At 40.5% G+C, this 24315-nt stretch overlaps 1 protein-coding gene across 2 annotated transcripts in view; it reads left to right on the top strand.

The window, feature by feature from the left end:
* TRPM7 (transient receptor potential cation channel subfamily M member 7) overlaps positions 1-24315 on the top strand; it is a 60510-nt gene that overhangs the window by 32292 nt on the left and 3903 nt on the right. For both annotated transcript variants that reach the window (XM_039358769.1, XM_039358767.1), the window contains exons 15-37: positions 191-325; positions 1633-1913; positions 3228-3456; positions 4617-4772; positions 5844-5987; positions 6098-6226; positions 8664-8948; positions 10160-10334; positions 10557-10683; positions 11231-11415; positions 13097-13229; positions 13643-14346; positions 16376-16452; positions 16936-16995; positions 17866-17962; positions 18464-18534; positions 19322-19359; positions 20176-20201; positions 20637-20687; positions 20776-20841; positions 21851-22134; positions 23233-23315; positions 23927-24132. In XM_039358769.1, coding sequence (XP_039214703.1) covers positions 191-325; positions 1633-1913; positions 3228-3456; positions 4617-4772; positions 5844-5987; positions 6098-6226; positions 8664-8948; positions 10160-10334; positions 10557-10683; positions 11231-11415; positions 13097-13229; positions 13643-14346; positions 16376-16452; positions 16936-16995; positions 17866-17962; positions 18464-18534; positions 19322-19359; positions 20176-20201; positions 20637-20687; positions 20776-20841; positions 21851-22134; positions 23233-23315; positions 23927-24132 — 3742 coding nt within the window. The remainder of the gene's footprint in view (positions 1-190; positions 326-1632; positions 1914-3227; positions 3457-4616; positions 4773-5843; positions 5988-6097; positions 6227-8663; positions 8949-10159; positions 10335-10556; positions 10684-11230; positions 11416-13096; positions 13230-13642; positions 14347-16375; positions 16453-16935; positions 16996-17865; positions 17963-18463; positions 18535-19321; positions 19360-20175; positions 20202-20636; positions 20688-20775; positions 20842-21850; positions 22135-23232; positions 23316-23926; positions 24133-24315) is intronic.

Genomic DNA, 24315 nt, shown 5'->3' with positions numbered 1-24315 from the left:
ATGTCCACATTCTCTCACCTCTGTGATTATATTAGGCTGTGTATCACTTGACTTATTTAAAACCCATCCGGGTTTTATAACTTTAGGTAATGCTTTCTACTGTTTTGTGCAGTCTGGCAACGTATTTGAATAACCCCTCTTTTAATTTGTTTTTAATCTTTTAAAAAAACATACATGTATGTATATGTAGCGCTCCGGGCGAAATGCTTCAGGCAGCACCCCTCAGTTGCGTAAAAGCCACGAACCTTTTGGGAACAGGGTGGATAAGAAAGAAAAAACGCGGCACAATCACTTCATCAAAACTGCACAGCCTTACAAACCAAAGGTATGCAATCGCAGCTGCTCCCTTGGTATGGATGTTAATACTATATAAATAATATATTGTGCTTCTTGTCAACTATTTATTTTTTGTTTCGATATATAAAAAAGAGAAAAGGAAAACCCACAAAAACACATCTTATTTTTAAACAAATTATTAAACTTTGATAACACAAATTATTATTCATCAATTTTTCCATTACTCTATGTTGGGAAAAGGCTTATAAACAGATTTGGGATATATGTGTGTGTGTGTGTAGGTGTAGGTGTATGTATGTGTGTATGTATATATGTACACATATACCACACATGTATATGTGTGTACACACACACATCCCAAAATTATAATCTTTGAATCATCTGCTATTTTGTGGATATCAAATCCATATCACAGGAGCTAATGTCCTTTTATGTGGCCAACATGTACTACATGAAGTTAACTTTTAGTTGAGGTTCTCTAGGATTGGGTCAGTGATGGCGAACCTTTTAGAGACCGAGTGCTCAAACTGCAACCCAAAACCCACTTATGCATCGTTGGGTGCCAGGTGGGTGTGGCCCATTGGGTGGATGTGGCCCATTGGGTGGGCGTGGCTGCGGTGGTAACGGCAGATTGGCTGGGACTAAAAAGTTCAATCAATCAATTCCAACTTTGCAAGATCTTTTTTTCCTGCGAGAAGTTGAAATTGACTGATTGATTGAACCTTTTTTTTTTTTTTTTTGCATACAGCGGCGGAGGCCTAAAGCGAAAAGGTTTTATAAAACCCAGCTGAAGGCCTAGGAGTGGGGCGACGGCGCGCGTGCCAACGGAGAGGGCTCTGAGTGCCTCCTTTGGCACCTGTGCCATAGGTTTGCCACCACTGGATTAGGGAAAGCAATAACTGAAGTAGGGAACAAACTTTTTGCCGGTGTTTTTGCTGTGTTCCATCTACCATTTGTTTAGATTGCGGGCGTTAGCAAAAGGAAGATCAGGTTAAAAAATAGCCATGTTATTCCTCCAAATTTCCGCACTGCATTCGTTGACAGGAATGGTGACTAGGAATGTTGCCCAGTGTTCTTGTATACCCCTCCCCTGTGTTCCCCCATTTTCTGGTCATCCCACTGATCTAGATACGAGCTGCTCTTAAAGGATTGGGAAGAATTCCACGAGCCGTCTAACTGTACGGCATGGTTACTTCATTCTCGTTCGAAGTTGTGCTGGATGCTGTTGAAGGTTTGCCCTAGAATGCAAATTAATACATTGTTTTAAAAAAAAATAAATTATGAGTTCTTCAATTACAGGCTCTTGTGTTTTTTTTTCCCTTCTTCTTTTGAAAGGCTGACACTGCCACAGATGAAGGAAAAAAGAAAAAAACCAAAGATGACATTGTCGATATTGATGATCCGGAAACCAGGCGTTTTCCATACCCTCTTAACGAGTTGTTACTTTGGGCTGTGCTAATGAAGAGACAAAAAATGGCGCTCTTTTTCTGGCAGCATGGCGAAGAGTCCATGGCCAAAGCCTTAGTGGCCTGCAAGCTTTACCGTTCCATGGCCTATGAATCAAAACAAAATGACCTGGTTGACGATACCTCAGAAGAACTAAAAGAATACTCCAGGTGAGCCTTTCCGCTTCCTGTGTGATCTGTTGTTCGACAGAATTTTTTTTTAATTGAAAATGTTTAGTTTTACAATAAAATAATCCCCCTCACCCACCCCACCCCTTCCCTTCCGTACCCTCCCCCCTCCTTCCCAGAGCTGAATACAGGGTTAAAAACTAAAAAAAAAAAACCTTACAACTTGAATAAACATCAAACAATTATAACTACATTCAAGAAAAACAAATTTTTAAATACTTTAACTCCAATATATAAAAACAAAATAAAACAATAGTTCAAGTCATTAACCTTAAACATAAATTATTCAAAAGCTAAGTAATACTTTTTAATCTCATATTTGTGCTGTATAAAATTCACCCATCTTTTCCACACCAAAAAATATTTCTCTTGCAATTGATCTTTCAAATAAGCCGAAATTTTTGCCATTTCAGATAAATAAGAAACTTTAAGAAACCATTCTTCTAAAGTAGGCAAAAACTCCTTCCAATATTGTTTGACAGAATTAACACTTTGTAAAACAACAACAGTCCCACCGTTAGAATCAATTGTCTTTTTTCATCCTAACGCTGGATATTTCCTTTTATTTTCTTCAAAATGGCCAGTAAATCACTTGTGTTAATTTCTCTAATTTGATTTGGCGAGATACTGTTTTTGTGGAAATTCAGCAACAGCTCCAGGAACATTGTGAATAAATGAAGCATTTTCCTGAATCAGATACTAGTTCTCCTTAGGAAGAAAAGTAATTGGACTTGAGTTAAAATTCAAACTTTTATTATATTTTACAAAAAAAATCTTTCATTTTTTTTATCTTTCTCTCTCTTAAAACATATAGAATTTTAAAATGGGGAAATTCTATAGGCCAGTGGTGGCGAACTTATGGCACGGGTGCCAGAGGCGGCACTCAGAGCCCTCTCTGTGGGCACGCGTGCCGTCGCCCCAGTCCTAGGCCTTCAGCTGGGTTTTATAAAACCTTTTCGCTTTAGGCCTCTGCTGTCGTGTGCAAAAAAAAAGTTCAATCAATGTCAATTTCAACTTCTCGCGGGAAAAAAAAGATCTTTCAAAGTTGGAATTGATTGATTGAACTTTGTAGTCCCACCCAGTCTGCCGTTACCACCGCAGCCACGCCCACCCAATTGACCACATCCGCCCGGCACCCGACGATGCATAAGTGAGTTTTGGGTTGCAGTTTGGGCACTCGGTCTCTAAAAGGTTCACCATCACTGCTATAGGCAAGTCATGTTCATTATTGGTGAACAAGTTTGTGTGCCTTTGTTCATATGTGTCTTTTGGGGTTTTCTTTTCTCCCTTCTTCAGTGAATTTGGGGAGCTGGCTGTTGAGTTATTAGAGCAGTCCTTTCGACAAGATGAAACTATGGCAATGAAGTTACTAACCTATGAGCTAAAAAACTGGAGTAATGCCACCTGCCTTAAACTAGCCGTTTCTTCACGCCTTCGTCCTTTTGTAGCACACACTTGTACCCAGATGTTACTATCAGATATGTGGATGGGAAGGCTGAACATGAGGAAAAATTCATGGTACAAGGTATGTGCCTTTTTGTGTTTTGTTTTCAGTGTCTGCCTTGAGTGTTATTGCAATAGTGTTATACAAAAATAGGAAACAACTTTAAGCTAGTTGTATAGTCTTTGTCAGTGTCATCTTTTATTTAGGGATGTGTAAAAAATCAAAGCTAAAGGTGGTGTTGGAATGCACAATAACTTTTCTGTTGATGCTTTATTGTCTTTTTTGAAAAAGGTACAGTCGTATAGAAGGCCGAATCCAGGCAAGTAGTCCTTAAGTGGAGATGAATCTCTAGTTCATCATGAGAACTAATCTTCTACTAAAACCTTAGTGGTGACCCATTAACAGACTCAATCCCTGTGTAAAACTGAACTATAATTGAGCTTCCTACAGGTAGTAAAGTAAAATGCGATGTAGAAAGTATTCATATTTATGCTTCATTTTAGTAGCATGAGCTGAGCAAGTGAGAGCTTCCTCAGAATTCAGACAAAGCATCAGGGTGTGACTGGGGTAAGTTTTGAGAATGGTACAAGACAAGTAAACCATATAGACTAGATTAACAGCAGGGGGTTCCATTTCTCTCCAGACACCAGGCTGAAAATTTACCCCACTGTGTTAGAACGAAAGAAGATGCTTCTGTTTTAAAAACCAAACCAAACCTGTGGTTTTACACAACCTTCTGAAGTCTCCTTTTAAGCCAGGCTACGTGGTTGTCTGTTCTTGGGTTTGGTTTGTGGTCCCTCACTTGCTTCGCTCATCAGCAAAGAATCATCAGACGTGGCCGTGCTTCATTTCTTAAACGATACGAAAAGAAGCTTTGCAAAGATTGAATCAGCTAAACTTGGCTGCAGAAGTCAGAGTGCCATATTGTGGAGGGAAAAAGATGACGAGGGATGGAAATTTGTACAAACCCATTTAGTTAGATAATAATTTAGACACGGTTAGCATTCTTCCTCCTCAGGAGTATTATGAAATTGTCTGCATATATTCGTTAAGCTGCTCAATATAAGCATTCTTCTACATCTTTTACTTGCTACCTGACATATTTTGCTGAAATTAGGGTGGGGAGAGAACGCAGAGAATCTGTGTGCTGGGTGTTCTTTTTTTTTTTTTCCTTCTGTTTTGTTTCTAAGTACCTCCGCGTGGAAATAATTCTTTAAATTGTTTGATGTTACATCTTGCAGGTAATCCTGAGCATCCTTCTTCCTCCTACTATATTAATGCTGGAATATAAAACCAAGGCTGAAATGTCTCACATTCCTCAGTCCCAAGATGCACATCAAATGACAATGGAAGACAGTGAAAACAATTTTCAGAACATAGCAGAAGAAATACCAATGGTAAGTCTTCACAATCTTTCAGTGGATCCAGGCCCAGTTATACTTGGCCCTATTAAAACCAATGAAACAAATTAGGAACTTAACAGAATAACAGAGTTGGGAGGGACCTTGGAGGTCATCTAGTCCAACCCCCTGCTCAAGCAGGAAACCCTGTACCATTTCAGACAAATACTTGTCCAATCTCGTCTTAAAAACCAGTGTTGGAGCATCCCCAATTTCTGGAGGCAAGTTGTTCCACTGATTAATTGTCCTCACTGTCAGGAAATTTCTCCTTAGTTCTAGATTGGTTTTCTCCTTGATTAGATTCCATCCATTGCTTCTTGTCCTGCTTTCAGGTACTTTAGAAAATAGGTATTATTTTCCAAATAGTATATTTTCCCAAATATTTTCCAAAATAGGTACTATAGGAACTTTGGAAAATAGGTTCTATAGCAAATAACTTGCTATAGACCAGTGGTTCTCAACCTTTTTAATGCCGCGACCCCCAACCGGTCATAAGTCGAGGACTACTCAGCCGGTCGTAAGCCGAGGACTACTCAACTGGTGCAGCACCATTTGCAGAATGGGACTTTTGGCGGGCTCAGCAGGCAGAGACAGCCTGGACAATTCCTATTGGCTTTTGAAAGCCAATAGAATTAGACTCTATTCAAGAGAGTCTATTCTATTGGCTTTCAAAAGCCAATAGAATAAAAAGGAGTAGCACAGCTAAGGAAAAGGGGAAAAAAATGGCGGACTGCGTTGTTTGGCGACCCCCGTGAAATGGTCGTTCGACCCCAAATGGGGTCCCGACCCACAGGTTGAGAACTACTGCTATAGACCAAGATCAGTCATGGGTTTGTTCAGCTTAGTATTGCTGATAGTGATGGATAACAGCTCTCAGGAGCTGCAGTAGATGTTTCTTCAGTCCTGCTTAGAAATCCTGGGAGCTGAATTGGACCTTTGGTCTGAATGAATTGTGTTGCCACTGCGTCACTGACTATGACTATGTCTGGATCCAATCAGGTACCCTTAATAACAAAAATACAGCCCTTTCCAAATGTAGGTTATTTAAACATATTGTTTTAATCTTAGGAAGTGTTCAAAGAAGTGAGGGTCTTGGATCATTCTGACGGAAAGCATGATATGGAGAGCATCATAAAACCAAAGAGGCTCCCCATTACACGAAAGTTTTATGCTTTTTATCACGCGCCAATCGTGAAATTCTGGTTCAACACGGTGAGTTGGTTTTAGTTGTGGTAAAGAATTATTTTTTTTTCCCCCTGGGAATTTTTTTTTTTTTTTTACTTATCCAGATGGATATCTTAACGTTTGGCTTCTTTTTGTAGTTGGCCTATATAGGATTCCTGATGCTGTATACTTTTGTGGTTCTTGTGAAAATGGAAGAATTGCCTTCGGTTCAGGAGTGGATTGTCATTGCTTACATTTTCACACTGGCGGTTGAGAAAATCCGCGAGGTATGTCTGCCTTAACATTGTTCCACTGGAGAAGGTTTCAGATCCTTCATCCCAATAAATAAATAAAAAAATCAGTGGCCTGAATTAGTTGTATAAAGGTGGTATGCACCAGTTGTACTTCGCCAGTCCAGCATAAATTGTTCAAGGCTGGACATTCATCTGGCCCTATGTATAATGTTTGCGTAGAGCAGTGGTTCTCAACCTTTCTAATGCCGCGACCCCATAATACAGTTCCCCATGTTGTGGTGACCCCCAACCACTTATACATCACCGGGTGCCAGGGGCGTGGCTAAAGAAAAGGGGGAAAAAATGGCGGACAGCCTTGTTTGGTGACCCCCGTGAAATGGTTGTTCGACCCCAAATGGGGTCCCGACCCACAGGTTGAGAACCACTGGCGTAGAGTGTGTGTAGCTAAAAAGCCTAAGTGCTTTTATGCTGCTCTTTCAAGGTTCTCATCATACAGTTTGGAGATCATCTGGGTGATTTAGCGCACACATTGTTTATATACACAAGGTTTTATGTAGAAGTTACAAACATCTTTGAGGTCCAGAAATTACCAAGCATGGGCTTGTTCCATCATGGTCCTTTATAATAATAATAATAATAATAATAATAATAATAATAGAATAGAGCTGGAAGGCACCTTGGAGGTCTTCTAGTCTACCCCCCTGCTTAAGCAGGAGAACCTATAGGATCTCAGGCTATACCTATACCGTCTAGCCTCTTCTTAAAAATCTCTAGTGATGGAGCACCCACAATTTCTGGGGGCAAGCTGTTCCACTGGTTAATTGTCCTCACTGTCAAGAAGTTTCTCCTTAATTCTAGGTTGCTTCTCTCTTTGTTCAGTTTCCAACCATTGTTTCTTGTCCTGTCCTCTGGTGCTTTGGAGAATAACATGACCCCTCTTCTTTGTGGCAGCCCCTCAAATATTGGAAGACTGCTATCATATCTCCCCTATTTCTTCTTTTCTTTAGACTAGCCAAACCCAAGTCCTGCAGCCGTTCTTCGTATACTTTAATCTCCAGGCCTTGGATCCTCTTAGTTGCTCTTCTCTGACTTTTTTTTCCAAACACTCAACACCTTTTTTGTGATATGGTGACCAAAATTGGCTTGCCTTTTTATATTTCAAGATTTGTCCGAACTGGCTAAATCTTAAATTGCAAATCATGTACCTTACTTGCATTCCTACAATCTTTTCAGTGTTAACATCAGGGCAGCAGACTTTATTATTTGTTTAGTTTTATTTAGATAAATTTAATGTTCAAAATCTATACTGTGCTAATTATTAATTGTCTCCAATATGGCCTAGTTTTAAGAAAACTAGAGCTTATTAGCGCATCCTATTTGGAAAATACCATTTTGGGAAAAACTGTCATAGATGTTTCCCTTAAAACTATGATTGGGCAATCCAGAGCCCAGTACAGATGCTTGCGTTTTTTGTCTCTCTTTCCTTTTCTTTAAATGCCAAGCTTCTCTTTTTTGCTTGTTAACTATTGCTATGGCTTCATATTACATGTGTGCCAACTGAAACCAGAGCGAATACAAACATGTGTGCCTTATAACAGCGTTTCTCAATATTTTTTCACTAGTAGCCTCCTCCTGACCTTGTTTTTCTCCGGTCTCCCTCTTGAAATAGCCTAAGCTCCCTCGGGCAGGGGTCCCCAACCCCTGGTCTGTGGACCGGTATTGGGCCGCGGCATGCCAGCAACCGGGCCGCACAAACAAGCAAAGCGCCATCTGTGGCATGCAGGCAGCACACAAAGCCAGTTTTCTGGTCTGTGGAAAAAGCTCCCTCCATGGAACCGGTCCCTGGTGCCCAAAAGGTTGGGGATCTCTGTTCTTGGGGGCAGTTTGATAGTGTGGTTAAGGTGCTGCCCTAGAGACCTAGATATGGTGAATTCTAGGCCTCTGTTAGGCATGCAACCCAACTGAGTGACTTTGGATAGTCCCTTTCTCTCAACCCAGCCCACCTCACAGGTTTTGCGAAGAAAGTAGGAAGCAGCAGTACTAGCTATGTTCATTGCCTTGAGTTGGCCAAATATAGACAGAGCCCTGGTGGTGCAGTGGGTAGAATGCAGTATTGCACGCTAACTCTGCCCACAGCCCGGAGTCCAGTCCTGATGGAGCTCAAGGTTGGTCAAATGAAGACTCAAGACTGTTGGGGCCCGTATGTTCCCAGAGAGAGTGCTGTAAAACACTATTGGGCAGTATACAAGTCTAAAACCTATTGCTATTGCTATATAAAAGGGGGCCCACTGGAAACCACTGCCTCGTAACCCTGGTTTGTAAAGCTATTGCCGTGATTTTTGGTCTCTGCTTTCTGGCATTCAACAGAGATTGCTGTGATTCACATGTAATGGCCATCTAATCAGGCCGTTAATGTCCTTGATAAAAAACAAAATTGACCGTGCCCAATTTCTTGTTATTTTTAATACAGATCTTTATGTCAGAGGCTGGGAAGATTAGTCAGAAAGTTAAAGTGTGGTTCAATGACTACTTCAACGTCAGTGATACAATAGCCATTATCACTTTCTTCATTGGTTTTGTACTAAGATTTGGAGCAAAAGGGAACTTCCATGAAAAAACTTACCAACTAAATTACATTTTCGTTGCTGGAAGACTCACTTACTGCCTGAATATAATCTTTTGGTATGTGAGACTGTTGGATTTTCTGGCTGTAAACCAACATGCTGGGCCCTATGTCATGATGATTGGGAAAATGGTAAGTTTTTTTAAAAAAAAAAAATTATTGTGGTTTGTTCCTTGAGTTTTTAATGCATATAAATGTAGTTTTTTACTTTATTTTACTTTCCGTAAATAAAGATTGATAGCTAAAAAAAACCTTTAGTAGCTAATTCTTTGTATGGGAGGGATATTATGAATATATTTGTGGATATAAGCAAATAGAGGTGTATTCGATCTTATGTGCAATATGATGCAGAATGGAAATGTCTGTGAAATTGAATGATCACATTTTAATGCTTGCCCATCCCCCATATTGTATTTGTTGCACATGTGTGATTTACATAGACTTTACATATAGATATAATCCACACGTGTGGCATACTCTGTTTTCTGCATTGAAATCACGGATTTATACATAGAAAGGTAAGCATGGATCAGAATTGATATGCAGAAATGACAGACGAAGCCAAAATAGCTGCTTCCCAGATTTAGTCCAAGTATTTCCCATTAATTGTAATAATTTTCATCTTGAAAATGTAACATTAGCTTCAGTTACAGTTTGGTGACAACTGTGAGGAGGAATGGAATAGCACTATCCAAAACTCTCTGGTTTATATATTATCTGCAGAAGAATAGTTTTGCATTATATGAATCTTAACCAAATTTGACAGTTTGAATTCTGTTGACTCAGTTATTCATTAAACAATAAGAATATGTTATTCCCCAGACATGAAGATGGGAACCCACTGAAGTAGTCTTTAGCATTTGCTAGTTTGATAACGTTAGACTTCCTGGCAATATCCATACAGGTAATCCTTGACTTATGGTGACACTTGAAACCAGAACTTCAGTGCTAAGCAAGGCTTTTGCTAAGTGACTCATGCCCAATTTTATGATCTTCCCCCCTCCCCCCATGGTTATTAAGTGAATCTTCCCCATTGATTTTGCTGGTCAGAAGATCACAAATGGCAGTTCACATGATCCCAGGATGCTGCAACCACTGTAAATAATGTCGGTTGCCAAGTAACTAAATTTTGATCAGGTGACCATGGGGATGCTGTGATGGTCGTAAGTATGAAGATTGGTCATAAGTGACTTTTTTCAGTGAATGATCATTGAAGAATGGATCTAAGTCAAGGACTTCCTGTAGCAGATTGAAATCCATATCTTGAATATTCCCCTGCTGAGCATAGTTGCTGTGATCTTCTACTAATACTGTCAATTTCTTGATTCTTGCTGTTTTAACAGGTGGCGAACATGTTTTATATTGTAGTGATCATGGCCCTGGTCCTGCTCAGTTTTGGAGTACCTAGGAAAGCAATTCTTTATCCTGAGGAAGAACCGTCCTGGGTTCTAGCAAAAGATATTGTATTTCAGCCCTACTGGATGATCTTTGGTGAAGTGTATGCCTATGAAATTGACGGTGGGTAATTAGGATTTAATTTGTTCACTTATAAGAAAAACCGAGCTTTGATCTGACATTCGACAGTTAACGTTTCAAGAGATTTTTGCAAACCTTCACGTGATTAACAAGGGAGGTTTTTAAATGAAATGTTTCACAATTTTTGATTTAAAAACAGATTAACGTCATCATAGGCTTTGTGTCTGCCAGATTTTATCTATGGCTTTTTTATTCTTAAAGCAGTATGTGCGAATAATTCCGAATCTAAGCATCTCTGTGTGACAGGAGCATGGCTAACACCATTTCTTCAGTCTGTATACCTTTTTGTGCAGTACATCATCATGGTCAACCTTCTCATCGCCTTTTTTAAGTATGTATGAACTTCACATGACTATTTGATTATTAAACTGAGCTTTAGAAATTACCTTGGTGATTGTAGAACCATAGTAGAAGTCATTTTAAAAAAAATTAAATTTATCATAATATAAATGAAAATAAATCTAATGAAAGGAAAAGAAACAAGAAGTAGTGTGGGATAAAGAGGAAAAGGGAAAAAAACGTTGACTTCAAACTTTTTTAGCGTAGTAAAATGCAAATTAAAATTGCAGCCTAAACTTTTTATTTTTACATAAGTGTAAATACTAGCTATCTAATCTAATCAGCAAACGCCTAAGTCAACATTTCATTTTTTTTTTCTGTCTGAAGCACGAAGTCTAGAAGCGATTTCCAGGTAGAAACAAAACTAGATAAATTAATTTTACCATCTCTGCTTACGAACCACAATAGAATTCTTGTAAATACGGATTTTGAAGGATGCTTTCCAGTATCATATGGCCAAGACTAGTTTGTAGGATCTTTTTGTACTAAAACACTTACCTGTTTTTCTTCTTCTTCTTCTTCTTTTTTTTTTTTTTTAGCAATGTGTATTTACAAGTGAAAGCCATCTCTAACCTTGTGTGGAAATATCAGCGTTATCATTTTGTCATGGCCTATCATGAGAAACCCATCCTGCCTCCCCCACTTATTATTCTCAGCCATATGGCTTCTTTGTGCTACTGCATTTGCAAACGAAGAAAGAAAGATAAAACTTCAGATGGGCCAAGTAAGCACCAGCAGAATATATAGTGTCATTTCCCCCCCCCCTTCACTTTAAAAAAAAAAAAGTCATGGGATATCTTTAGAAGTTGCTTGAAAGCCTCGTTCCAATGAATGGGAATTGTAAGAGCAAGCGCTTCACATAGTTTGGAGAATGACTACCGTATTTTCCAGGGTATAAGACAACTTTCTAAAGCGCGGAAATCGGCGCCGAAGTCGGGGGTCGTCTTATATGCCGAGTCGTCTTATACGCCGGAAATTATGGTAGTTTCTGGTGGATAAGACGACTTTCTAGGCATGGAAATCGGTGCCAAAGTCGGGGGTTGTCTTATACGCCGAGTCGTCTTATACGCCGGAAATTACAGTATGTAAAATACTTAAGCCACTGCCCCCTTTGACTCATTAAGTGCTTTTGAGGCCAATTCTCAAAAAACATCCTAAACATTTTCTTTCTTTTTTTAAAAAAAATAACCACTGCAAGAATTGAAAGTCAAAGTAGCTTAAAGGTAGTCCTTGACTTACCTTGCTTATCAACTGGGGGTGTGTGTCAAAGTTACAAAGGAACCCCCCTCCCCCAACGCACTTATAAGTAATCTGTACTACACAAGAACTCTCTCTCTTGCGCTCCTCCTCCGGTTTCCCAATCCAGACTTGGATATTGTCTTGAGCAGGTCTCTTTGATCTATGAATGGACAAAATGATAATAAAGTTTAAACACGGGATTACCCCAAAGCTGTTTATTCTCACCATCTCGCACCCCTCTCCCCTCCCCCTTTGGGGAGGGATACTTTGTTAAAAATTACATACAATTTGCATTTATTTTATTTATTTATTTTATTTATATTCACTTGCTGAGTGTAAGAAAGTGGGAAATGATATTTTTGGGGTGATCGTAAAGGAGAGTCAAGAAACAAATTTTGCTTTTGTGAGTCACAGGCTCCAGCGTCAATTCTTCCTGTTAGGTCTATGGAGGGCGGTTTCTCCTTTTCTTTTTAATGTTCCTCTGTAATGTTCCTCTATAGACCAGTGGTGGCGAACCTATGGCACGCGTGCCAGAGGCGGCACTCAGAGCCCTCTCGGTGGGCACGCGAGCCAAGCCCCGGAGATGGCAACCGTCCCTCTTCAACCAGCCGCCCACTAACTCGCCGAGGTCTCACATGGCCGGATGCATCCCAGCACCCATGAGCTCGCTGGCCTCTGTGTGCAGGGGCCGATGGTGTCAGGCAGCAGCTGTCCTGGCCTCACCTTGCCCTGTGACAATGGCACCCCCATCCTGCCTCGCCTCATCCAACAGGACGAGCCTCCTGCCCACCGCCCCCCTGGGTCTCCCCCAACCCTGCCTGGCCCCCACAGGCATCCCTTCCCACGAGCAACATCAAGGTGATCACGCCTACCTTGGCCACACCCACCCAATCTGCCATGACCACCACAGCCATGGCCACTCAGTGGGCCACGCCCACCTGGCACCAGGCGATAAATAAGTGGGTTTTGGGTTGCAGTTTGGGCACTCAGTCTTTTGCCATCACTGCTATAGACTCTACACAGATTATACATATCTGGAGAGTGTAGACTCTAAGAGTTGTAGAGGAATGTTATTGCTTCTCTTGCACTGAGCATCTTGCCTTTTTTCTTAGTCTGACAGACTGTTTGTAGAACTTCTAAAATGGACTCTCTTGTCTGTTCTGTAGAACTGTTCCTAACAGAAGAAGATCAGAAGAAACTTCATGATTTTGAAGAGTTGTGTGTGGAGATGTATTTCAATGAAAAAGATGACAAATTCCATTCTCAGAGCGAAGAAAGAATTAGAGTCACCTCTGAACGGTAGGCAAATAATTCAACCACAAAATTCTTTAAAAAAATTTTTTTTTGAAGTAAAAGAATAAGCATTGCTCATCCTAAGGGGAGCTTCCTCTGTTTATTTTTATTTTTTTAATATTCTGTGCTTGCCATTGGTTTTGAAAAAAAACCACAGCATGGAAAACTGGTATACTGGGCCATTTGTACACAATACAATAGGAAAACCATCTTTGGATAGTGTTAATTAAGAAGGAGGTAAGTCCCAGAGTAATGGTTCAAGTAGAAATATTCCATGACATCTCCATGGAAAGGAGCTTTATGCTCACAGATCTCTTCTTTTACGGCAGAATTAAAGTCCTTTACGTTATAACTTGCAGATGTCTAGCCTCTTATCAAAACATGCCTTAGACCTTCTCTCTCTGGTTATTTTTCTCCAGCGTTGAGCAGATGTGCATCCAAATCAAGGAGGTCGGTGACAGAGTCAACTACATCAAACGTTCCTTGCAGTCTCTCGATACGCAAATCGGCCACTTGCAAGACCTTTCGGCTCTCACCGTCGATACGTTGAAAACGCTCACGGCACAGAAAGCCTCGGAAGCAAGCAAGGTCCACAATGAAATCACCCGGGAGCTGAGTATTTCGAAACACCTGGCCCAGAACCTTATTGATGATGTTCCCTTAAGATCTTCCATGTGGAGGAAGCACAGTATCGGCAACGTGTTTGGGTCTTCTTTCCCCCACGGAGGCCTTGAAAATAACAATGCTGTCCTATGCAACATATCTATGCAAGACGAAAAAGATCCAGGACTTCAGATGACTGCTTTCACCCAGGGGGAGGAATTCAACTTTCCTGAGGCAGGTTCCTCAGGTGGTGCCTTACTTCCAAAAGCTCTTTCTCCCACAGAACTTCGTCAAAGAGTACAGGGTATACAAGTGTCCAAACACAGTACTAAAGGTAAAAAGGGTGGCAGTTCTTTAAACAGCCTACCGTATCTATCGTCTTTGTCCACTAAGTTTTTTGTGAGCACTCCCTCTCAACCCATTTGTAAAAACCAGTCGGGAAGCACTTCAAAGAAGGAGGACATTCCGATCCCAAAGGCCGCCGAAGGAGAAAATACCGTTGAATTTGGCGCATTTGTGGGTAAGTATCGCCAGCTGAAATGGGGGCATCCAGCTATTGCTGGGGGTGGCTGCAGAGTTCCATCTTTCAGCTTCATTCGCCTTGCCTCCATCTCCCAAAACTCTGGAGGCTATGTCAACTCTGGATTTATTGAGGACGAAAAAGATGCTGCTGCGAAAAACCTGCCAGAGAATGAGAATAGCCAGATTGCTTCTAGTTTTGGGAAGACTGTTGCCCAAAGTCAATCACAGTGGTCTGTTGCCTATGAAACCAGGAGTGTTCCTTGTGGTGGATTGAAAAACACACCGGAGGTTGAAAGGGTAAACAAAAGCTTTCCAGAAATGTCCACCAAGAACTCCAGTTTAAGTTCCGGTGTCACTGTACATCATCAGAAACTGTGGATCAAATCTAAACTGCAAGGTTTCATTTATCAAGAATTGTGTGGTGCCTTTTTGGATTTTGTGGTACTTTTGGTGCACTCTGTGTTTAATACCTTTTTTTCCTCAATTTCTCCAAATGTTCTCTCTTTGTGAAAGCATAAACTCCTTTTTTTAAATATATAAATATAAGTGCCAAGACACCTCCAATTTTACGCGGGAGAAAACCCAAATAACCAAAGACCTACATACAAACACCCGCGAAAACCTCAGAAAACAAATATGTATATATGTATATATATGTATGTATACATATATATCTGAGATGTAAACAATATTTTTCAGACATAATGGTTGTGTCTATCAGCTACAAATCAGAGCTTATAATTAGAATCGTGCTGCTCTGTCAAATGTTCTATTTCTATCTTGATATAAAATATCAAGATACCTATACAAAAATATTTCTGTTCCATGGAAAAATGTAAAATTCCTTGTACAAATCCTTGGGGTCAGTTAACTTCTGTTGGTATGTCTGTAACCTACCACTGTTTTGTTCACCTTTGAGGAACGGGCTACTACCGCAAATTCTCTGTGCAAATCAAAATTTAGTGTTCTATTTTTTCTTCTTAATAGCAAAAAAGCCCTTAAATTGTGTTACTTAACTTGCATCCTCTTTTTAATTGAAAAATCAGAACAGAAACAAAACAGTGGCAGGGTGGTGTTTGTTTAGATATTGGGAAAGAGGTGTACTAACAAAATGTGTGGAGTTTAGATAATGTAGAATTTTTTTCCTTGTAAGTCATTTTTGTTTTGCTGGTTTGTTGTAGCTGTAATGGTTTATCTTGTATTGCAAAAACAATTGATAATATAACGGGTCACATTTAATTTAAATATCATTAACCAAGGAATTTCTGGGCCCTTTTGCAAACCTATTGATTGTTGGATGTCAGTTCCCTTAAACCACCATTGTAAGAGTATCAGTTGGGGAAGGTTAAAAGGTTAACTTAAAGCAGGTGTGTCCCAACTCGTGGCCCCGTGCAGTCCTGGACAGCTAGTAATGGACCCCACAAAATTATAAACTGTTTTAACATTATTATGTGATTTTACATTATAAAACTATATGATGTATGAGGCCCAAAACAATTCCTCTTCACTGAGTGTGGCCCAAGCAAGCCAAAAGGTTAGACATCCATGACTTAAATGTTCTGCTGATAACATTTAAAATGTACACATGGTAAAAGTTCCTCATGATAGCTCCCATTTTCCCATCACTTCCATCTTTGCAGAGAGCCCACGCCATACATCTTACCTTGAATTGCACCATCTGTACATTTGAAATATAGTCTCTGTATTTTTGGATGGGAAATCCAGTGTATAATGTGGACAGAGCGAGCCATCGTTGTTCCTGACATAAGAGTTAGGAGTATTTTTAAAGTCTGCACGCCTGCATGTCAAATAATTGTTAGTGGGGGGAGATTTATATTTTGAAATTTTGATGATATCAAAGTCTGCAATTTCTGCTGAACAGCTCTTAGTAAAAACGTTGAACATCCATGTTGCGTACTCCTAGAAAACAAGAAGAGAAGTTATTTTTGAATACAGCAAAGTGGAATGTTATTGTTTTCCTTTCCCCCCCCTTTTTTTTTTGCATGGTGATGCTGCTACTACCAAAGGTCACAGGGACAGCATGGAATTGCAGCGGTTTAAGGAGACACCGATAATGAGTAAAGACACAAGTGATACCATTGAAGTAAGTGAAAGACACCGGAACCATCTAGGAGTAGATTATGGATGTAGAACTTGGCTGATATGTAAGGAGGGACGTATCCTGTAGGGACAGAATGTGCAAATGCCACTTTTGAAGCACCAACTGAATTGTAGTTTCAGTAAACAAGCTGTGTGTGTGTGTGTGTGTGTGTGTGTGTGTTTGCTTTCACATCGTTCTTTATCCTGGAAAGTGCTTTGATAAATCCCTGTATTTTCTTGGCAAGATTGTCAGATGTTATTTGCCATTGGGGCTGTGAAAGAACGACTGGTCCAAAGTGACCCAGCGGGCTTTGTGCAGAAGGCAAGACTAGAACTCCCAGTCTCCTGGTTTCTAGTCTGGTGCTTGAAACTACTGTACCAAGCTGATTTTGGTTGGTTTTTTTAATCTCTGGATTAACTTAAAAAAAAAAAAAGGTTAAGTCACATCAAAAGTAACCTCAAATGTGGTCCACATTCCCTTTTATAGGAACAACAGGAAGACTTCAAAAAAGCAATTCTGGAAGGCATGGAGAAAACGAAAGATAAGGTAAAATATTCCAGCTGTTCATTTCTGCACCAGGTTTGGCTGGCATTGTTTGTGTTTTGTTTTTAACACAAGCGCCTCGGTGGTGCAGTGATTAGAATGCAGAATTACAGACTCTGCCCACTGCCAGGAATCCTGACCAACTGAAGGTTGACTCAGCCTTCCATCCTTCCGAGGTCGGTAAAATGAGGACCCAGATTGTTGGGGGACAACAGGCTGATATTTGTAAAGCATTTAGAGAGGGCTGTAAAGCACTATGAAGCGCCATATAAGTCTAAGTCAGGGGTGTCAAACACAATTTCATTTAGGGCCGCATTAGCATCGCGGTTGCCCTCGGGAGGGGGGGTTGTGGCCAGGGTGGGTGCGGCCTCCTGGGTGGGCGTGGATGGAGTGGGTGTGGCCTACTGGGTGGGCATGGCCAGCTCTACATCGTTTGCGTTAAGGGTGCCTATGGGGGCCTGGGCAGGAGTGGGACAGATCTGAGGGTCTCTGGCGGAAGGGGGTGGGACCGGGGCAAGTACCAAGGCATGGTCCACTGGGGCAAGTGCCAAGATGGCCACCACAAAATTGTACATTGGCTCCCGGCCAGCCTAGGCCAGGGCCAAGGCAGCGGGGGCCGTTCCCTCACTGTTTCCAGGATGGCTTCGTGGGCCACATGAAACCACTTTGCGGGCCGCATCTGGCCCCCGGGCCTTGTGTTTGACATGTCTGGTGCTATTTTCTAAGAATGCGAGTGGAGGATAATAGGAATTGTTGCAAGGTTGGGAGAAGCTGGCATAATTGCTGTTAAAGAATAGTACCTACCAAGAAGTACACCACTGATTTTAGTAGAATACTGATGATTGCTAGCATTGTTTTCTTTTTAATGTATAGGTCAGCAGTAATACAGAAAGCCCTCTAAGACATGTTAGTTCCTGTGAAGGCTTTAGTGACTATTGTGGAAACTCATTAACTGCAAAATCAGAGCAAAGTAAGTATTCGTAAATATTTTCATTTTTAATTGGTGAATATTATAAAATTACTGCAAAGTTATAATAGTATTAAATACTGAAAAATTCTATTTTCCATTCCATTCCATTCCATTCTATTCTATTCTATTCTATTCTATTCTATTCTATTCTATTCTATTCTATTCTATTCTATTCTATTCTATTCCTTAAAATACAATTCTTAAAATAAAAAAACTGAAGAATTGTTTTCTCAGACACTATACTACCCCTATAAGTAGTTTTTGTTTGTTTGTTTTTTATTGTCCATGGGGTCGCGATGGGTTGGACACGACTTCGCAATTAACAACAACAAGTAGTTTTTTTAGCAAACCATAGACAACATTGTCCAAAGGTTATATTTGAGTTATGTACTTGGATCAATTGAATATTTATTTAAATGTTATCAATCAATGGTAGATGATAAATCTATCAAAATTATTCAGTTGACTGGAAATCCTAATTGTAAGACCTATTTATTTTAGCTCACAATAGGAGCAGAAGAGCATCTGCTGAAGAGACTCAACAGGTAGACTCCAAGGCAGCCTTACTCACAGTGAGTAAAACATAATGCCGATTGTTATGCTGTGTTTTTCTTGAAAGTTCAAGAGCAGAACCCAAGAACACAAAAGTGAAACTTTTTGGTAATTGACAATAAGAAATACAAGATAAATTTAGATATTCCTTGCAAAATAATTCACATTATCACCCGTGGTGTTGATGCTTTTCAAAATGGTGGATATGTCATCTCTCCAAATGCCTTTAGAATATGCAGGGAAATTTTAACCTCTCTAGCTGTCAGGGAAGGAGCAAACTGAAACAGATCATTGAGTAGAATATTCACAGACCCTATTGGTATGGTGGTTGTTTACACTTTCACTTAAGCATGGAAAGTTGACAACAGCATCACAGAGAGAACCCATCTGCTCCGCCCCTGTATTAAACTCATATTTTTAAGACTATTGTGAACTGCAATCCCAGGACAGCTCAGGAAATCTAGCATTTGTTGCAGCATGGAGATAACCTAGAAAAAGAAATGCAGTTACTCAACAACTTAATTCTTGAGTGTCATCTCTATCTTCCTTATGAAAAAACTTGGGGGAAAAATAAACAATTGGGTATAGCTGAAATCGTTACCATTGGCCTGCCCATTCAGCCACTTGGAGCAATTTAAATGATTTATCTTTGATCAGCAAAACAGCATTAGAGAAACCTAACATGATAGATCACACAACAGGAACATGATGACTGTATCTCTAGTGTGCTCCTGTGTATCATGGTTTGACATTAAACCCAGCAATTAACCTGTGTTTCATGGACTTGTTTCTGGTATTCCTTTCCAGGATTGGTTGAAAGGCCGAACGTCCTACAGAAATGAAATGTAAGTAAACCGTTATCAGCATTAAAACTGGCTGCACTGAGGATTATCTTTTATGCCTTTGCTTGGTAACTCTGTGATTGCTAAGGCTATCTTGATTTGATGTATAAGAATTCATACAAGAAAGAGAGCAAATGAGGAAACATGAGAAAAATACAGTTTGATTATAATATTTTACGCTTGCCAGGTTATGTTATTAGTAGACATGGGTAGCTATAATCATAAATTACATTTTATCAGTGGTGGCGAACCTATGGCACGAGTGCCAGAGGTGGCACTCAGAGCTCTTTCTGTGGGCACGTGTGCTGTCGCCCCAGTCCTGGACCTTCAGCTGGGTTTTATAAAAGCTTTTCGCTTTAGGCCTCCGCCACCATGTGCAAAAACAAACAAACAAAGGTTCAATCAGTCAATTTCAGCTTCTCGCAGGAAAAAAAAGATCTTGCAAAGTTGGAATTGATTGATTGAACTTTTTAATCCCACCCAGTCTGCTGTTACCACTGCAGCCACGCCCACCCAATGGGCCACATCCACCCAATGGGCCACACCCACCTGGCACCCGACAATGCATAAGTGGGTTTTGGGTTGCAGTTTGGGCACTTGGTCTCTAAAAGGTTCGCCATCACTGCCCTATATTCTTAATCGGTTAGTTGGGTTTATAGCCTACATTGCATGGTAGAATACTCCTGTACAGACATTCCCTGGTTTGAGGATATTCTTCCTGAGTATTTTTCTGTTCCTTTAAATAACAATACAATATGAACTAAAATCCAAGAAATGCAAATATCACTAAAGTTTTAATGGTATCTCTGTTACTTGTAGGTCTTCTGAGGAAGATGCACTGAATGGTAAGTAATTGCTAACAGAGTAGCGTATTTTCAGTCTTGATAATAACCTTTCTTAAATTTAATATATCATTCAGCTTTAAATGCAAAGCAAAAGTATCTCAGTAGAAATGTTGGTGGACATTTTATTACCCCAGCTCTTCAGAAAGAAATTTTCTTTTTGTTCTCATTCCATACAAGCCAAGATGAAGTTGTCTTTGTCATGTTGGGGTTTAAATTCTCCTCAGTGTTTTGAACATCATGGGGTTTTTTGTTAATACAATAAATTTGAGTGTTGTTCACTTTATAACTTGTTAAAGTTTGATGAAACTTTACTTGAAAAGCTTCATTTTTTTTTGCGTTACTGTCTTTCTAAAAATGCAATACATTTTATTAATTTAATCATGAAGCAAGTATGTACTTGCTTGAAGCAGATATTTACTTATTTCTTTATTTTAGGTATAGCTTCCCCTTTCAAACCCATTATCGATACCACCTACTACTATTCAGGTCAGTCTCCTAGCCTCCTGAAATGAAATAAAAAGTTAAAGTGGTGTAATCCTTAATCTACATCAGATTGCCTTGTCTTTCTCTACAGCTGTGGAGAGAAATAATTTGATGAGGTTATCACAAAGCATACCATTCACTCCAGTGCCTCCAAGAGGTATGAATTTTCATTTATTCATTTCACGTTTTTTTAGATGACCTTTCATCATGTCAAAACAGGTCTGGCAGACATAATGATTTAGATCATATAGCACTTAAAGCCCAAGAAAACAAATAAGACCCTAAAATCAGACAACTATGACATGAAAGAGCAAATAGGACCCAGATTGTTGGGGGCAATGTAAATATATACACACACACACACACACACACACACACACACACACACACACTGCTTACTGGTGTACACCGCTTAGAGAGTGCTTGCACTTAAAAGTGGTATATAAGTCTCATAAATAAATAAATAAATAAATAAATAGAATGTCAGCAGATTAAAGGATTATGCAAACTAAAATGCCTGAGTAAATATAGTTTGTCTTCACTGGGTACCAAAAATATTCTAGCATTGGTGGTTTTTTTTAGGGAATGTAGCCTAACACCAGGAAGTTTCCTGATATAAAATCAGTTTCTGATAAAGAGACCACTATGTTTATTGTACCGTATTTTCCGGCATATAAGATGACTTTCTAAAGCGCAGAAATCGGCGCCGAAGTCGGGGGTCGTCTTACATGCCGAGTCGTCTTATACGCCAGAAATTACGGTAGTTTCCGGCGGATAAGACGAGTTTATGGGCATGGAAATCGGCGCCAAAGTCGGGGGTCATCTTATACGCCAGAAAATACGGTATTTTACCATGAAATTTGCACAAGATAGATGAACACCGTGTCTTCTTCCTTTCCTTCCTCCCTTTTTGTCGTTTTTTCAGATTCTTAGCTAGAGATTTGACTCATAGGAGATGAAAATCTAAAAGCAAACTCTATACTGTAATGTTGAGTTCATTAATTTATATTTGGCATTTGCCGGTCTGTTCAAGACGAGCTTTAGATTTCTGCCTTTCTCCTAGGCAGACTCATCTTGGATAGATTAGTCACTGGTACATAAGATCATGACGTTAACATTCTCTTATACGTACCTGTATTTTTAACTTTGTTCTGGTGACACCACAGGAGAACCAGTCACTGTGTACCGTCTGGAAGAAAGCTCCCCCAACATTTTGAACAACAGCATGTCTTCCTGGTCTCAGCTGGGTCTCTGTGCCAAAATTGAATTCCTAAGCAAGGAAGAGATGGGAGGGGGTCTGCGACGAGCCCTCAAGGTGGCTTGCACTTGGTCCGAGTACGATATCCTGAAATCAGGTCATCTTTACATCATCAAATCGTTTCTCCCTGAGGTTGTCAACACCTGGTCAAGCATTTACAAAGAAGACACAGTATTACACCTTTGCTTGAGAGTAAGTCGTACTTTTGCTCGGAAAGGGCGAATGCCTACAATACCAAATGCTTAGGATTTTCTTTTTGTGGTTTCGTTCTTTTTTCTTTTCTCGTCCTCCTTCGTTCTTTTTTCCCTTCTGTTTTCTTTTCTGCCAAAGGCAACTCATTCTCCCCTGCTAAATGTTGCGTACACTTTAGTGGAGTCAGCCTATATCCAAGGTAGTACTTTCAGTGGGCAGGCAATCCTCAAGTTATGACCACAATGGACCCCAAAATTTCTATTGCTAAGGGAGACAGTTGCTAAGTGAATTTTGCCCCATTTTGCCACTTTTCTTCCCACGCTGGTTGAATGAATCACTGCAGTTGTTAAGTTAGTAACACGGCTATTGAGTGAATCCCGCTTCCCCATTGACTGCTTGTCAGGACGTCGCAAAAGGGAATTGCATGACAATCCCCCCCCCCCGGACACTGTAACTGTCATAAGTACATGGCAGTTAGCAACCGTCCAAATTTTGATCATGTGTCGAGTCACTTTTTTTAAAAAAAAATGCTGTTGTAACTTTGAACAGTCCCTAAACAAATGGTTGACTACCTTATAATCTTACATAATGGTTCTAGAACAGCGGTTCTCAACCTATGCGTCGCGATCCCATTTGGGGTCGATCGACCATTTTTCGGGGGTCGCCAAAGGTGGCGATCTGCCATTTTTCGCGGCGTGGGGGGCCCTGCGCATGCGTGCCGCGCATGGGGGGGCGCCGGCACATGCGCCGCGCATGGGGGCCCACGCATGCGTGCTGCGCATGGGGTGGCGCACACGTCATGCATGGGGGCAGCGTCGCGCATGCGCAGAACGTTTGTGTGACGGGGTCGCCGTCACATAAACGTTGAGAAGCACTGTTCTAGAAGTATTTTTTTTTTTTTCAAATTAACAAAGCCACTTGTAGTTGCTCTCTAGTTCACCATGGCAAACGTAGCTAAATCGTGTCAACACACACAGATTTGTATATTATATGCATCTTACAGTGTGAGTATATGGCACCGAAAATGTCTGTTCAAAGATTTAAATATGGTTGGAAGGCTTTTTTGTGTTACAAAAGTGGATTTCTTATCTCACCTAGGAAATCCAGCAGCAGCGGGCGGCGCAGAAGCTCACTTTTGCCTTCAATCAGATGAAGCCCAAATCAATTCCATATTCTCCGAGGTAAATCTTATGATGTCTTCTCCATATTAAAAGCCTTCCTATTTTCATTTCTAGACTAAATTACGCAAGGGGTACACGGGTTTCCTTAATCTCTAGGGCACGAGTGGTGGATTTAATTACTTGCTTTCTAGATCAGTGGTTCTCAACCTTTCTAATGCCGTGACCCCATAATACAGTTCCCCATGTTGTGGTGACCCCCAAGTGGGTGTGGCCACCAATAAGAGAGAGTAGGACAGCTAGGGAAAAGGGAAAAAACGGCGGACAGCGTGGTTTGGTGACCCTCGTGAAATGGTTGTTTGACCCCAAATGTGGTCCCGACCCACAGATGCAGAAAATGGTTTACTTGGATGCAGAAAATAGTAGATTACGCTCATCTACAATAACTGCTGCTGCCAGCCGTTGTGTGTGTGTGTGTGTTTGCACAAACAGAAGAACAGATTTCTAGAAAAAATATACCCAAACAGCTAATTTAATTCTTCTGGATATTAAACAAATAACTAATGTATTAAGGAGGATTCGGATGTGCGACACCCCATTTTTTTTTTTTTAGTTGTGTGCACGCGGGGGAAATGAGCGTCTCCCTCAAACCGCTTACAATGTTTCCTCACAAGGTTTTTGGAAGTGTTCCTCTTGTATTGCCACTCCGCCGGGCAGTGGTTTGCCGTTGAAGAATGCATGACTGGAGAATTCAGAAAGTACAACAACAACAATGGAGATGAAATCATCCCAACCAACATGCTGGAGGAGGTCATGCTGGCTTTCAGCCACTGGACGTACGAGTACACGCGAGGAGAGCTGTTGGTCCTTGATTTGCAAGGTAGGTGTCATGGTTCCGACTAATGAAACACTTCAGAGACCTTCCAGGCATTGTTTATCCTAAGAAGTCTTTAATCGTGAAACGAAGTGTCGGCACAGCATGGTGGATGCCAAGATCTGAATTCCCCTCCCCTGAGCACATAATATTCCAGCATGTTTCCCTCCTCTAATTTGCAGTCATAAA

Source organism: Crotalus tigris, unplaced genomic scaffold (assembly GCF_016545835.1).
Source record: "Crotalus tigris isolate CLP2741 ecotype Arizona unplaced genomic scaffold, ASM1654583v1 scf7180000019068.10715455, whole genome shotgun sequence".
Lineage (NCBI taxonomy): Eukaryota > Metazoa > Chordata > Lepidosauria > Squamata > Viperidae > Crotalus > Crotalus tigris.
Note: the sequence above shows the minus strand (reverse complement) of the source record. Positions and strands in the feature narration are given on the sequence as shown.